We start from the raw sequence: 13,760 nt of genomic DNA, 5'->3' as shown, positions 1-13,760 counted from the left end.
ATCTAAGGAAAACCACTTACCTTTAATACCTATCATTGCATATATACTAAATGTAATATTTATAAAACCCACAGACACACTTAAGGGCAGGAACACACTGTAGGACTTTTAAAGTGGTCGTGGATCATCTGATCGTTAAGCATCTCACACTACAGGAGTCTGTTTCTTCAAATGGGCCGTCAGATATCGTTGTGGTTTTCACACTATAGATTGATCTAAGACCAGACAGGGATTACACACTGTAAGATGTTTCACCAGGATGTGATCCAGACCTGATGCATACATTTGTTTTTATTACAATTCATTTTAACCGTAACATTAAATCTCTCTCTCTCTCTCTCTCTCTCTCTCTCTCTCTCTCTCTCTCTCTCTCTCTCTCTCTCTCTCTCTCTCTCTCTCTCTCTCTCTCTCTCTCTCTCTCTCTGAAACAAACAAGTCAACCAGTCAAGTGCGCTATGCATTTCAGAAGCAGAGTTGCCACGTCCGCTTATTGCGACTTTGGGCTTGTTTTTCTGTAAAGTTGCTTGTAAAAACTGGTAGTTTTGGGCTAGTTGCTTATTTGGCCTCGTTTCCTAATGGTGTTTAAACCAGTGGTTCTCAAACATTTTCATGGTCCCAAATTAATACATATTTGTCTGCTGATCCCCCCCCCCCCCCCTTCTGGAAATATGTTGTGCCATAGACCCCCATACAAGATTTCTGGGGAATTGGAAAATATTTAAAAGAAAATGTATAATTCTTTCAAGATCTTTCCTTGAAAATAGTCGATCTACAACCTCACAGCTGAGCTTGTAGATTGGCTATTTTCAAATATCCAACGTATTTGGTTTAAAGTGCTCATGTGACCTAGTCGCTTCTTTTGGGCTTGTTTTCATAAACCTGGTTACTTATTCCTCTCGCAAAATCTGGCAACACTGTTTAGGTTTTAGACTTTGGTAGATATGTGGGTTTTTAGTTGGGTTTAAAACTAGGTATGGTATTCTTAAAATTAGTTTTTAGGCAGTTGTATGTTCTCTCTGTGTTGTCATGTTGTAGCTGTGGTGTGTTTTTATGTGGGACGAGCTGGATGGAAATGAGCTTCTAGCTAATTCCAGCTTGTTTACATGATATCATGTTTATAGATTGAAATGTTCATTAATGGGCACTGTCCTGGACTGGCTGGACATAAACAAATGAAGTAAAGTAAACAAGCAGTAGGTATGTACATGACATTAGATTTATAATATAAATACAATGATGGAAATTAGATTAATACAAAACCTTGTGTGGCTGATTGATTGAACACATTACTATGGAATCAGAACAGACTCATAATTACAGTATGTGTATCCGTATAAACACATTTATTCTCATAGAGGCAATTCGTAACTCTTATTGTCAGATTTGTAACTCATATATGAACATTTGTGTGTTAACTCATACATTTTAAAAGGAAATGTATTTGTGACTCTCCACCGATTTGTGAGAGTAATTCTGAGACTCTTTTACAATACTGTGTGTGTGTGTGTGTGTGTGTGTGTGTGTGTGTGTGTGTGTGTGTGTGTGTGTGTGTGTGTGTGTGTGTGTGTGTGTGTGTGTGTGTGTGTGTGTGTCATAAATGACAGATCTAGATAAAGGATCAGAATTGATTGTGAATGTAAAGTGTCTCATACAGTACTGTATGTCATGTTGTTTACGTCTGTTACCATGGTGATGACCCTTAACCTTTGACCTCCACATGGTTTGAGCGTGTCAGTATCCTGGCGATCCTGCTGAACTGTGTGACCCTGGGAATGTTCCAACCCTGTGACCACACCCCCTCCATACTGCAGGTAACTACACACACACACACACACACACACACACACACACACACACACACACACACACACACACACACACACACACACACACACACACACACACACAGTTTATTTATGTCCACACACAGGGAAAGCATACAGGGACACAAATATTTTAGGGTCAGTAAAGGTTACATTCACAAACTCATGGATATGTCCTCATGATACAACACGCATGTCACTCATCATATGTCCTCATGATACAACACGCATGTCACTCATCATATGTCCTCATGATACAACACGCATGTCACTCAGCACTCCAAGTAGCGGCAGCTCTGCCATATCTGGCAGCAGAGACAGCACAATACTTTAACCAGCCTTTCTGCCTCGTCTTTGGGCATCCCAAGTTGTTGAAACCCTCCAACAAACAGTCTGTGGATATGTCCTATAGGCTAAACCACATAAACAAAGTTCATAGTCTTGCACTGCTGCTTAGCGCTCTCTGTAGTGGTTCTCATGGGGCTGGAGGTCCACTTGTACTGTATGCAAGCTACATAGTCCACAGAAGTTGCAAATGCATCCACTGCACCGACTACATTGACCATGGTAGTTACAACGGGGCAGTTTAACGTCATGCTCAGGACGCGCGCACGCACGCACGCACGCACGCACGCACGCACGCACGCACGCACGCACGCACGCACGCACGCACAGGGCTGCGTGTCGTACTGTGAAAAGGGGGAAAAAGTAATTGACTATTTTGAGAGAAAAAAAGTGAAGAAATATCAGGCCAGAGACCTTGGGCCCAGCCTCTGTCCATATGTCAATAACTGGACTTTATTACACACTGCTTTTCAACCTTTTTATTATCAAGGTCCATGAGATGTTCCTCTGAGATTCAGTGGAGTTACAGTACTTAGTTACTTAGTTACTTTCCTCCACTGTTTGAGACAAGCTTCTCCCCCAAGGACACAAGTCAGTTCTTTACTTTCTTGGTATTGTCTCTCTCTCTCTCTCTCTCTCTCTCTCTCTCTCTCTCGCTCTCTCTCTCTCTCTCTCTCGCTCTCTCTCTCTCTCGCTCTCGCTCTCTCTCGCGCTCGCTCGCTCGCTCGCTCGCTCTCTCTCTCTCGCTCGCTCTCGCTCTCTCGCTCTCTCGCTCTCTCTCGCTCGCTCGCTCGCTCGCTTCGCTCGCTCGCTCTCGCTCTCGCGCTCTCTCTCTCTCTCTCTCTCTCTCTCTCTCTCTCTCTCTCTCTCTCTCTCACCACGTCCTGCTTTTAGACCAATTCATTTAACCCCTTCAGTCCGGGAACGCGTTTGTGTCATTTTAAGATTTCTTTGGCTATTCAAACATAGCTTGTAGATCTGCTATTTTTGAAAAATCTTGAAAATGTGTGCAAATCTTTCAATATATATATATATATATTAAAGCGAACATTTGTAACTCAAATCTTTGCTACTGGGGGGGTCCCTAGATCAAACCACTCTGATACGGGGGTCCACGGCCAAATACACAATCTGAAAATGTTTTCTAAAAACAGTATGTTGTTATATCAGTGGAGCTGCAACTTTTTCATGTCAAGGACCCCCAACATGATATGTATTTGGCCACGGACCCCCATCTCAAAATATGTTGTTCCAGGGACCCCCAGAAGTACAGATCGGAGTTCAAAATGCTCGCTTTAAAACATACATGATATTCAAAGATTGCACAAATGTTCAAAATTCACGATTTTTCAAAACATATTTTTGAAAAGCCAAAGAAATCGTTAAATGACTCAGATTCGTTCCCGGTCTTAGTGGATTAAACATTGAGGGCCCTATTCCGTGTCGACGCTACTAATATAGGATTTAGGACAGGGCAAGGGGCGTTCCCGCGACAAAGTTGCTATTCTGGGACACCTCCCTTACCCGCTAAACACCTGCGCTACCCGTTACATTATGCATGTGTGGTTTGGGCGTTACAATGATAAAACCAATCACCGTGCCAGAGGCCATTACCTTTAAGAGAACACTGCGCTAGCCATTATCCCCAATTCAATCTTACGCTCTCCTTTATCCCTGTCTGCAGTGTTTCCTGGTCTGATTATTATAAGCCACATTGGACTTGTTTTTCTGAAGTTGCTTGTAAATAATGGTAGAACGGTTGTGAGCTTGTAGATCGGCTATTTTCAAATAGCCAACATTTATAAATATGCACATTGTTTAATGGCCGACATATATAGGTTTGCTCATGTGGCCTATTATAGTCGCTTCTTTTGGGCTTGTTTTCATAGACCTGGTTGCTTGTTTCTCTCGCAAATTCTGGCAACACAGCTGCTGTGCGCAGCAACACACTGTGAGGATTTGACATGGAAACATACACCCAACGTTTGGTTTCTCAGCTCTGGCCTTTGATTGCCTTTCAATAAAACCACATTTGATAGACATAAGTATCACCTACATGTTACTGATTAGAGAGAATGTTATATTTTTGTAATAAGTTCATTTTTTCCTGCGTAATCAATGATTAAAACTGACGTGTGTAATTTGGAGAGTATTGCATTGCACGTCGCACACATTGTCTTCTTTGAGTAGACTATCATCTTATATAAACACAATAGACACAAGGAATGGACACCCTCCCTTCTGCTGATTATAGGAACATTAGAATCACAGAGATTTGTTGACAGTAACAGCCTAGTAGAGAGAGGTGCCGCGCTGTGCGTCCTGGCCGTCTCCATGACATCCATTGCAGCCTGCTGTGCGCTCTACAAACCAAGTTGGCATTGCCGGTGGTTTCAGATTCCGCTGTGTGCTTTCCCAAAGGTGTGTGGGCAGAAGAGACATTTTGGGGATATACTGTAGCAACAACCAGTGGCGTAGCTTACATAGGGTTGCTGGGATATGAGAACCCATACGCCGGATTTCACCGCAAGGGCCCCCCCACCTGCTGGCAAGGATTTGTTTTGTTTTGTTCCTCTTAGCACCAAACGGCATGGAGAAAGTGAAAGTTTAAAAGCAGTGGCTGCTGAAGGATCCGGGTTGATCACATGACTATAGAGATACTGTGTACCGATTTGCATGACGTTTAATTAAAAGCTGTAGGAGTAATGGGAAAAAAAATGTGTTTTGCACACATTGGCCTCCAGGTGGCGCTATAACAGGCCCATGTGAAAAATGTGGGGCAGAGGTTCTGAATTGGCATCCAGGGAGTGTGTGTGCACAGTTTTTCAGCAACCGGGCCAACGGTGCCGGAGATTAGCTGCTAACACACAGACAGGACGGACACACACACACACACGGACACACACACACACACACAAACACACACGGACGGACGGACAGGGGGCAAAACATACTCTCTCGCCATGCCTTTCGGCCTGGCGGAGACAATAATGGGTAGACATTCACGGGTAATAACACGTGCAGCTTCAGTTTTGCCCAGAATAGAGCCGTCTTGTCTATACACAGAGGTGTCTCAATAAAACATAACCCTGATGAATTCATCCCTGCTCCCTGCATGGCCCTTTCCTTCTCGTTGGATCATTTCCTGGGCTTTTTTTTTTCTCCGCTGAGTTCCATCTCCTTTGGCTGTTTCTCTGTGTTTGACCTTTCTGTCGGTCACTGGAGGCTCTGGATGCTGGCCCGCATCCCACTGAGCCCCCCCCACCCCCCTCCCCTTTCTGATCGTTTATTAAATTAATTAATAGATAGAAATGTCTCTGCCTCCGGTTGGGTCTCTGCTCTCTCTCTCTCTCTCTCGCTCTCTCTCGCTCGCTCTCTCTCTCTCTCTCTCTCTCTCTCTCTCTCTCTCTCTCTCTCTCTCTCTCTCTCATATTCTCTCTCATAGTAATACATGGTCTCTCTCTCTCTCTCTCTCTCTCTCTCTCTCTCTCTCTCTCTCTCTCTCTCTCATATTCTCTCTCATAGTAATACATGGTCTCTCTCTCTCTCTCTCTCTCATAGTAATACATGGTCTCTCTCTCTCTCTCATAGTAATACATGGTGACATCTTCTCGTTCAAGGCTCTGATTCATGTTGTCACGTTGCTGGTCTCTTGGCAACAATGTGCTTTTTTATATACTGTTGGCGCACTGTACGTTGTTGGCTTCATACTGTATATTTTATTGTATCATTTTTGCATAATTTATACATTGTTGGCATACTGTATATTTTATGCCTACAGTATAATATTTGCATATTATATATGGTTGGTATACTGTATATTTTGTGCTTATTAAACAGTATATTGTTGGTATACTGTATATTTTGTGCATATTATACATAGTGGCATAGTGTATATTGTATATTATACACCCGCTCTGCTGTGCTACGTAACTTTATGTACGGGTTCATGTGTAGGGCATCTGAGTCAGTAAATGACATCATCACAGTCATAACAGACCCTACACACACAGTTCTGTCAGTTTCTCCTCTAGACTGTGGAACCAATGGCATCACATGTTTGTATGTCAGCAATCTGGGAACCCAAAGCCAAATGAGAATGAAAAACAGCGCCCTCTGCTGTTTGTACTATCTCATCTTGGCTCTGGGACAATGACAACGTAGCACACGTACGCAAGGAAACCGGGGTTTTGGTCTGCCTTCACGCTCCACTTCCGGTGGTGCGACTATGTTTTCATTCCCACTAACAATATTTCTACACGGGACACTAACACCACTTCTCCCAGAGAACATGGATGGTTTTGGTTATAAGCCCACTTGTTTCTATGATGAAAGAGCAAGTTAAAATGTGAATATCTTTCCGTGGTTTTGTCTGCTCCGCGGACGCCATTGTTAAATTAGTTTCGGCTTGTTTCGAGTAGGGAAGGATCAGCGGACACGTAAATCCCGCCCACTACATTTGATTGGGTAAAGCGCGGCCTGCTTCCTGATCTGAAGGCACGCCCACGCCCACACAGTGCGTACACGTTATGACGAACCTTCACGACAGATTCCAACGCAGAGCAGAATCTGTTCTTGAGAGATTACACAGACACAGACACAGACACACACACACAGACACACACACAGACACACACACAGACACACAGACACACACACAGACACACAGACACACAGACACACACACACACACACACACACACACACACACACACACACACACACACACACACACACACACACACACACACACACACGTTATCAGCTTGCCTGGTGTTTCCCAGTCTCTGGGCGTACAGTAACACACAGTGTTTCCTCCATGCCTCCACGATGTGTGATAGAGATGCAAATGATCAATTACATCATTAATCGATAGTTGATTCACCTTATCGATCGATCGATCATCGATTAATTGATAAGCTGTTAATTGAGAACGGCATATAATAGAACCTGAGACAGTCTCTGCTGAAACACATGATGTTTCTTTAAATGAACCAAACAACACAAGTAACCCTGTAAACCAATGTTACATCAACCGTAAGATATTAAAGCTGCACTGCGTAACGTTCCTCTTCTGCCCCGGATTTGAACCCGGTTCTCCTGCACAAGTGCTGACATTTTAACCATTGAGCTGATAGAGCCTGCCTGCTTGCTCAGGGGAGAAATTGAATCTTGACCAAAAGACAATTGTGTCAAAGCAGAACAGGATCCTGTCAAAGGTTGTGTCTCACCTAGACGCAGTATCCAAACGTCTAAATCAGGGGTCTTCAAGAGGGGGTCCTCAGAGCTACTATAGGGGGTCCGGGACCCCTAGGGGGTCCTCAGAGCTACTATAGGGGGTCCGCCAAATCTTTGTGTGATAGCTTGTAGAGCTTGTAGATCGGCAAAGAGGCTGTAGAGGGAAAAAAGAACAGAATAAGTAAAAAAAATACTTTAATCTGAAACACAATTTTATACAATATAGAGTAGGGGGTCCCTGCGTCATCTCTCTCTCAGCTAGGGGGTCCTTGGCCTGAAAATGTTGAAGACCCCTGGTCTAAATGTTTAGTTGATTAACGTAAGCGAGTAAATTCTTAACGATAGATGAATCGATGGTGGATTGATCGTTAACATTCCTAATGTTGATGTTGGTACAAGCAGCATGCTGACACCTACAGGAGATCTAATAACGTTCTTATTGGCTCACTGACATTGAGGAGTATCCAATGACAAGGCTTCTTTCCACAATTAAAGTATCCAAGTTCGATATGCAGCCCCGCACGCACGCACGCACGCACGCACGCACGCACGCACGCACGCACGCACGCACGCACGCACGCACGCACGCACGCACGCACGCACGCACGCACGCACGCACGCACGCACGCACGCACGCACGCACGCACGCACGCACACACACACACACACACACACACACACACACACACACACACACACACACACACACACACACTCACACACACTCTATAGCAATGATTACTATCACAATTTAGTTTTAACCATAATTCTCTTTGTGTGTGTGTGTGTGTGTGTGTGTGTGTGTGTGTGTGTGTGTGTGTGTGTGTGTGTGTGTGTGTGTGTGTGTGTGTGTGTGTGTGTGTGTGTGTGTGTGTGTGTGTGTTAGGCTCTAGATGACGGGATCTTCATCTTCTTTGCGGGAGAGATGGTCGTTAAGATGGTGGCTTTAGGGGTCATAGGTCACAACGGTTACCTAGGCGACACCTGGAACCGACTCGACTTCTTCATTGTTATCGTGGGGTGAGACACACACACACACACACACACACACACACACACACACACACACACACACACACACACACACACACACACACACACACACACACACACACACTGTGCCACGTTATCAGCTTGCCTGGACTTATTGTGCTGACGTGTTCAGCAGTGGTGTAAAGTAACTAAGTACATGTACTCAAGTACTGCACTTGAGTACAATTTTGACATCAGCATTTCCAATTTTAAATACTTTATATACTTCTAGTCCACCACATCTCAGAGGCAAACATCGTACTTTTTTACTCCACTATAATTAAACTTTAGTTACTTTGTAGATTTTGATTATTATTCCAAAACCACTTCAGACCTACAGTATGCTTTAGGTGATTTGAACCCTACAGTATGCTTTAGATGATTTGAACCCTACAGTGTGCTTTAGGTGATTTGAACGCTCACACCGCTGCAGAACAACTTCTGTTCAGGGAACTCAGTGCAGTTGCTGCTGGCTGACCATTGGTGGGTCTCAGCGCTATGCTTCTATTTTCAACCAATCACACAGTCACTTCATAATAGAGCACCACTATTTAAATGGAGAAGTTGCATTGCTCATTCCTTGCTTGCTGTTTGCTGCTTTACAGAGTATTATTTAATGGTAACTAAATTCTACCAAGCCTGCCTGCCTTGCGATTGGCTGAATGCAAAAACGAGAAAACAAGGACTCCGCCCCCAGAGGGGGCGGAGTCCTTGTTTTCTAATTTTTGCTGACTTTTTCTTTTTTTGCCGATAAAATATAGTTTTGAACCGCGACAGAGGAGCACCGTTTCAAGCGAACTTGAGCCACTGAAGGCACCACCGAGCGAGCTAAAGCGAGCGAGTTGCCGTGCCGAACGTTGCGAAGTTCTCTTGAGCCGAGCGGCGTTCCAAGTTATGTACCGATAGAGTTATGTACAGATAGTGTTATGTACAGATAGAGTTATGTACAGATAGTGTTATGTACAGATAGAGTTATGTACAGATAGAGTTATGTACAGATAGTGTTATGTACAGATAGAGTTATGTACAGATAGAGTTATGTACCGATAGAGTTATGTACAGATAGTGTTATGTACAGATAGAGTTATGTACAGATAGTGTTATGTACAGATAGAGTTATGTACAGATAGAGTTATGTACAGATAGTGTTATGTACAGATAGTGTTATGTACAGATAGAGTTATGTACAGATAGAGTTATGTACCGATAGAGTTATGTACAGATAGTGTTATGTACAGATAGAGTTATGTACAGATAGAGTTATGTACCGATAGAGTTATGTACAGATAGAGTTATGTACCGATAGAGTTATGTACAGATAGAGTTATGTACAGATAGAGTTATGTACAGATAGAGTTATGTACAGATAGAGTTATGTACAGATAGAGTTATGTACAGATAGAGTTATGTACAGATAGAGTTATGTACCGATAGAGTTATGTACAGATAGAGTTATGTACAGATAGAGTTATGTACAGATAGAGTTATGTACCGATAGAGTTATGTACAGATAGAGTTATGTACAGATAGAGTTATGTACCGATAGAGTTATGTACAGATAGAGTTATGTACAGATAGAGTTATGTACCGATAGTTATGTACAGATAGAGTTATGTACAGATAGAGTTATGTACAGATAGAGTTATGTACCGATAGAGTTAAGTACCGATAGAGTTATATACCGATAGAGTTATGTACCGATAGAGTTATGTACAGATAGAGTTATGTACCGATAGAGTTATGTACCGATAGAGTTATGTACCGATAGAGTTATGTACCGATAGAGTTATGTACCGATAGAGTTATGTACAGATAGAGTTATGTACCGATAGAGTTATGTACAGATAGAGTTATGTACCGATAGAGTTATGTACAGATAGAGTTATGTACCGATAGAGTTATGTACCGATAGAGTTATGTACCGATAGAGTTATGTACCGATAGAGTTATGTACAGATAGAGTTATGTACAGATAGAGTTATGTACCGACAGAGTTATGTACCGACAGAGTTATGTACCGATAGAGTTATGTACAGATAGAGTTATGTACCGTTAGAGTTATGTACAGATAGAGTTATGTACAGATAGAGTTATGTACCGATAGAGTTATGTACAGATAGAGTTATGTACAGATAGAGTTATGTACCGATAGAGTTATGTACCGATAGAGTTATGTACCGATAGAGTTATGTACAGATAGAGTTATGTACCGATAGAGTTATGTACAGATAGAGTTATGTACCGATAGAGTTATGTACCGATAGAGTTATGTACCGATAGAGTTATGTACCGATAGAGTTATGTACCGATAGAGTTATGTACCGATAGAGTTATGTACAGATAGAGTTATGTACAGATAGAGTTATGTACCGACAGAGTTATGTACCGACAGAGTTATGTACCGATAGAGTTATGTACAGATAGAGTTATGTACCGTTAGAGTTATGTACAGATAGAGTTATGTACAGATAGAGTTATGTACCGATAGAGTTATGTACAGATAGAGTTATGTACAGATAGAGTTATGTACCGATAGAGTTATGTACCGATAGAGTTATGTACAGATAGAGTTATGTACAGATAGAGTTATGTACCGATAGAGTTATGTACAGATAGAGTTATGTACCGATAGAGTTATGTACCGATAGAGTTATGTACCGATAGAGTTATGTACCGATAGAGTTATGTACCGATAGGCACAGAATCGTAAATCATGTTTTGGCACGAGCGTTTTGCCCCAACTGCCACTCAAAGTCACTACTGGCCAATCACAGCGCGTCTTTTCCGGGACTTGTCAGAATTAAATTATTACATAATCGCCAAATTGCAATTATTTGTGATGATCATAATGTTGTTTTTGCATAATCGACATAATCATTTCCATGTAAAACAACATTTTCTAAAAAAAAATTGGAAATAGCCGATCTACAAGCTCAGCTTGTAGATCGGCTATTTCCACTATTAATATATATATTTTTTTCAAATGTAAAATAATTAAATGTATATGTTATTTGTCATATCTGCTCTGTGCAATTATTTGAGTTTGATTGATTGATTGAATATATTAATTAACAGTTAGCAAATAGTACAGAGGTATATAGTTAAACAATAATGTTAAAAGGATAACACCAAAAGCCCTGAGGGCTTGTTTCCATTGTGGTCCTATGTATTCAATTCGTCAAGACATATAAAGACATACAATCACATAGAAATCATCCACACTAGGCGCAGTAACAGTAAAATGTCATAATAATCATAATGGTGACAGTCCTAATCCTCCCTTATTTGGGGAAAGCCCGGCTGGCTGTCCTTTGTTTACATATCAGCTAGTTGCCATGCCAACTACGTGTGTGTGTGTGTGTGTGTGTGTGTGTGTGTGTGTGTGTGTGTGTGTGTGTGTGTGTGTGTGTGTGTGTGTGTGTGTGTGTGTGTGTGTGTGTGTGTGTGTGTGTGTGTGTGTGTGTGTGTGTGTGTGTGTGTGTGTGTGTGGCCACCATGCACGTTTTGACCACTAAGGTCTTCTTCAAGGGGGTTGTTGTGTGAGTCAAATAAGCAACCACACACACACACACACACACACATAATAATAATAAACTTTATTTGTGTAGCACCTTTCATGACATGAAATGCAGCTCAAAGTGCTTTACAGAGCAAGAATAAAACATTGGGACTCACATGCAGACACACACTCGCTCACAAAGACAAGTGTGTAAAAAGAAAATCACGCACGCACGCACGCACGCACGCACGCACGCACGCACGCACGCACGCACGCACGCACGCACGCACGCACGAACGCACGCACGCACACACACATGACATTAAATATGAGCCAAGCGTGTGTTTTGGCCACTTGTTTAATGCCAGTTAAATGTCAGCTGTGTGTGTGTGTGTGTGTGTGTGTGTGTCCTACAGAATGACAATCCTAACAGTGTGTCCTAGGAGACACAGGGTTCCGTGCACACGCGCGTGCGCACACACACACACACAGCCAGTCGATGGTCAAGGACGGGGGTGTTGGGGGGGCGGGGTTATGATGATGTCACTGTCTTCTCATTGGCTGTCATATTTGTCCTCAGCATGCTGGAGTATTCTCTTGATGGACACAACGTCAGCCTATCAGCTATCAGGACGGTCCGCGTGCTCCGCCCCCTCAGAGCCATCAACAGAGTCCCCAGTGAGTGAGTCTGTCTGTCTGTCTGTCTGTCTGTCTGTCTGTCTGTCTGTCTGTCCTTCCAATCAAGGTAAAAACATACATACAGTAGAATACAGAGAGCCAGTGTAGTGTGTCAGTAAATAGGATCACATGTAAACCATGAACCTAGCATCTGTCTAAATAATATACTACTATATCAACATAATAATCTATAAAGTCAGCCTAGGCTTTCATGGCCCTTTAAAGGGGAATACCACTCATTTCCAACATTGAACTATGTCTTTAATACACCTTAGAGCTGTTGTGTGGAAATAAGAAAAAAGTCCCCCCCTCTTCTATGTTGCCTAGAACTGGATAATTGATTGAGGTCATGTGATCAGTGACATACGCAGGGTATACTTTTGGCTCCGCCCCCTCAGCCAAGGAAGACTGGGCACCGGGAAAACTGGTGTTAATAATCATTGTCAATAAAGAATACAATCTCACAGGCAGTGCACATAGTGCCCACTCTTCCTGGTGCCCAGATGTCCCTAGTGCCCACCTATGCTGTATCCAATTAAAACATCAGCAGAGATGAGAATGACGTATCTGCCCGTCCGACAGACAGACAGACAGACAGACAGACAGTCTGAAAATGAGTGGTATTCCCCTTTAAGTGATTTGTAAGTGTGAAAAGGTGTGTGTGAACCCCTGGTGTTAAACAGCAGGTCAGTTCTACATCCTGCTCATTAGCACTGACCTGACCACAGCCTGTTAGGGTCATTTCCTGCTGTTATACTTTTATTCTGAGACTCCTCTACATACTGTCAGATCTGCATGATTCACTCTTCAAAAAACTCCTTATTCTCCTTATAGTTAGTCACATAAAACGAGGCAGCTTACCTTAAAGGGATAGTTCACCCCCAAAACTACTTTTCTTCTATATATTAAGTTTAGTTTAGTTTTTGTCACATTCCTAAGACAATAATTTGATGACCGGCAGGAGACACAAAGAGTCTCCTTTTTGTGTCTCCTACCGGAACCGCTGCCTACCGGTCTACTGGTCATTAAATTATTGTCTTAGGAATGAGAGAAAAACAAAATAATATCCATGAATTCAAGTCTCCATGGGGTGACTAATACATAGAAAAAACTTTTTTTTTGGGTGAACTATCCCTTTAATCAGA

The 13,760-nt window shown here is 42.5% G+C and overlaps 2 protein-coding genes across 2 annotated transcripts in view; one reads left to right on the top strand and one right to left on the bottom strand.

Moving 5' to 3' along the window:
- LOC308076077 (uncharacterized protein) overlaps positions 1-13,760 on the bottom strand; it is a 382,945-nt gene that overhangs the window by 36,776 nt on the left and 332,409 nt on the right. The window lies entirely within an intron of this gene.
- Positions 1,758-13,760, top strand: part of LOC308075118 (voltage-dependent T-type calcium channel subunit alpha-1H-like) — a gene marked incomplete at its 3' end in the record, with an annotated part of 187,170 nt that continues 175,167 nt past the window's right edge. Inside the window, 3 exon segments of the mRNA XM_080414756.1 lie at positions 1,758-1,811; positions 8,293-8,426; positions 12,518-12,615. Of these exon segments, the coding sequence (XP_080270882.1) occupies positions 1,773-1,811; positions 8,293-8,426; positions 12,518-12,615 (271 nt within the window). The 5' untranslated portion in view covers positions 1,758-1,772.

The sequence above is a fragment of the Gymnoscopelus braueri genome (assembly GCF_963280865.1).
Source record: "Gymnoscopelus braueri genome assembly, chromosome: 2".
Taxonomy (NCBI): Eukaryota; Metazoa; Chordata; class Actinopteri; order Myctophiformes; family Myctophidae; genus Gymnoscopelus; species Gymnoscopelus braueri.
The sequence above is the reverse complement of the archived record's forward strand: the minus strand, read 5'-3'. Positions and strand labels throughout refer to the sequence as shown.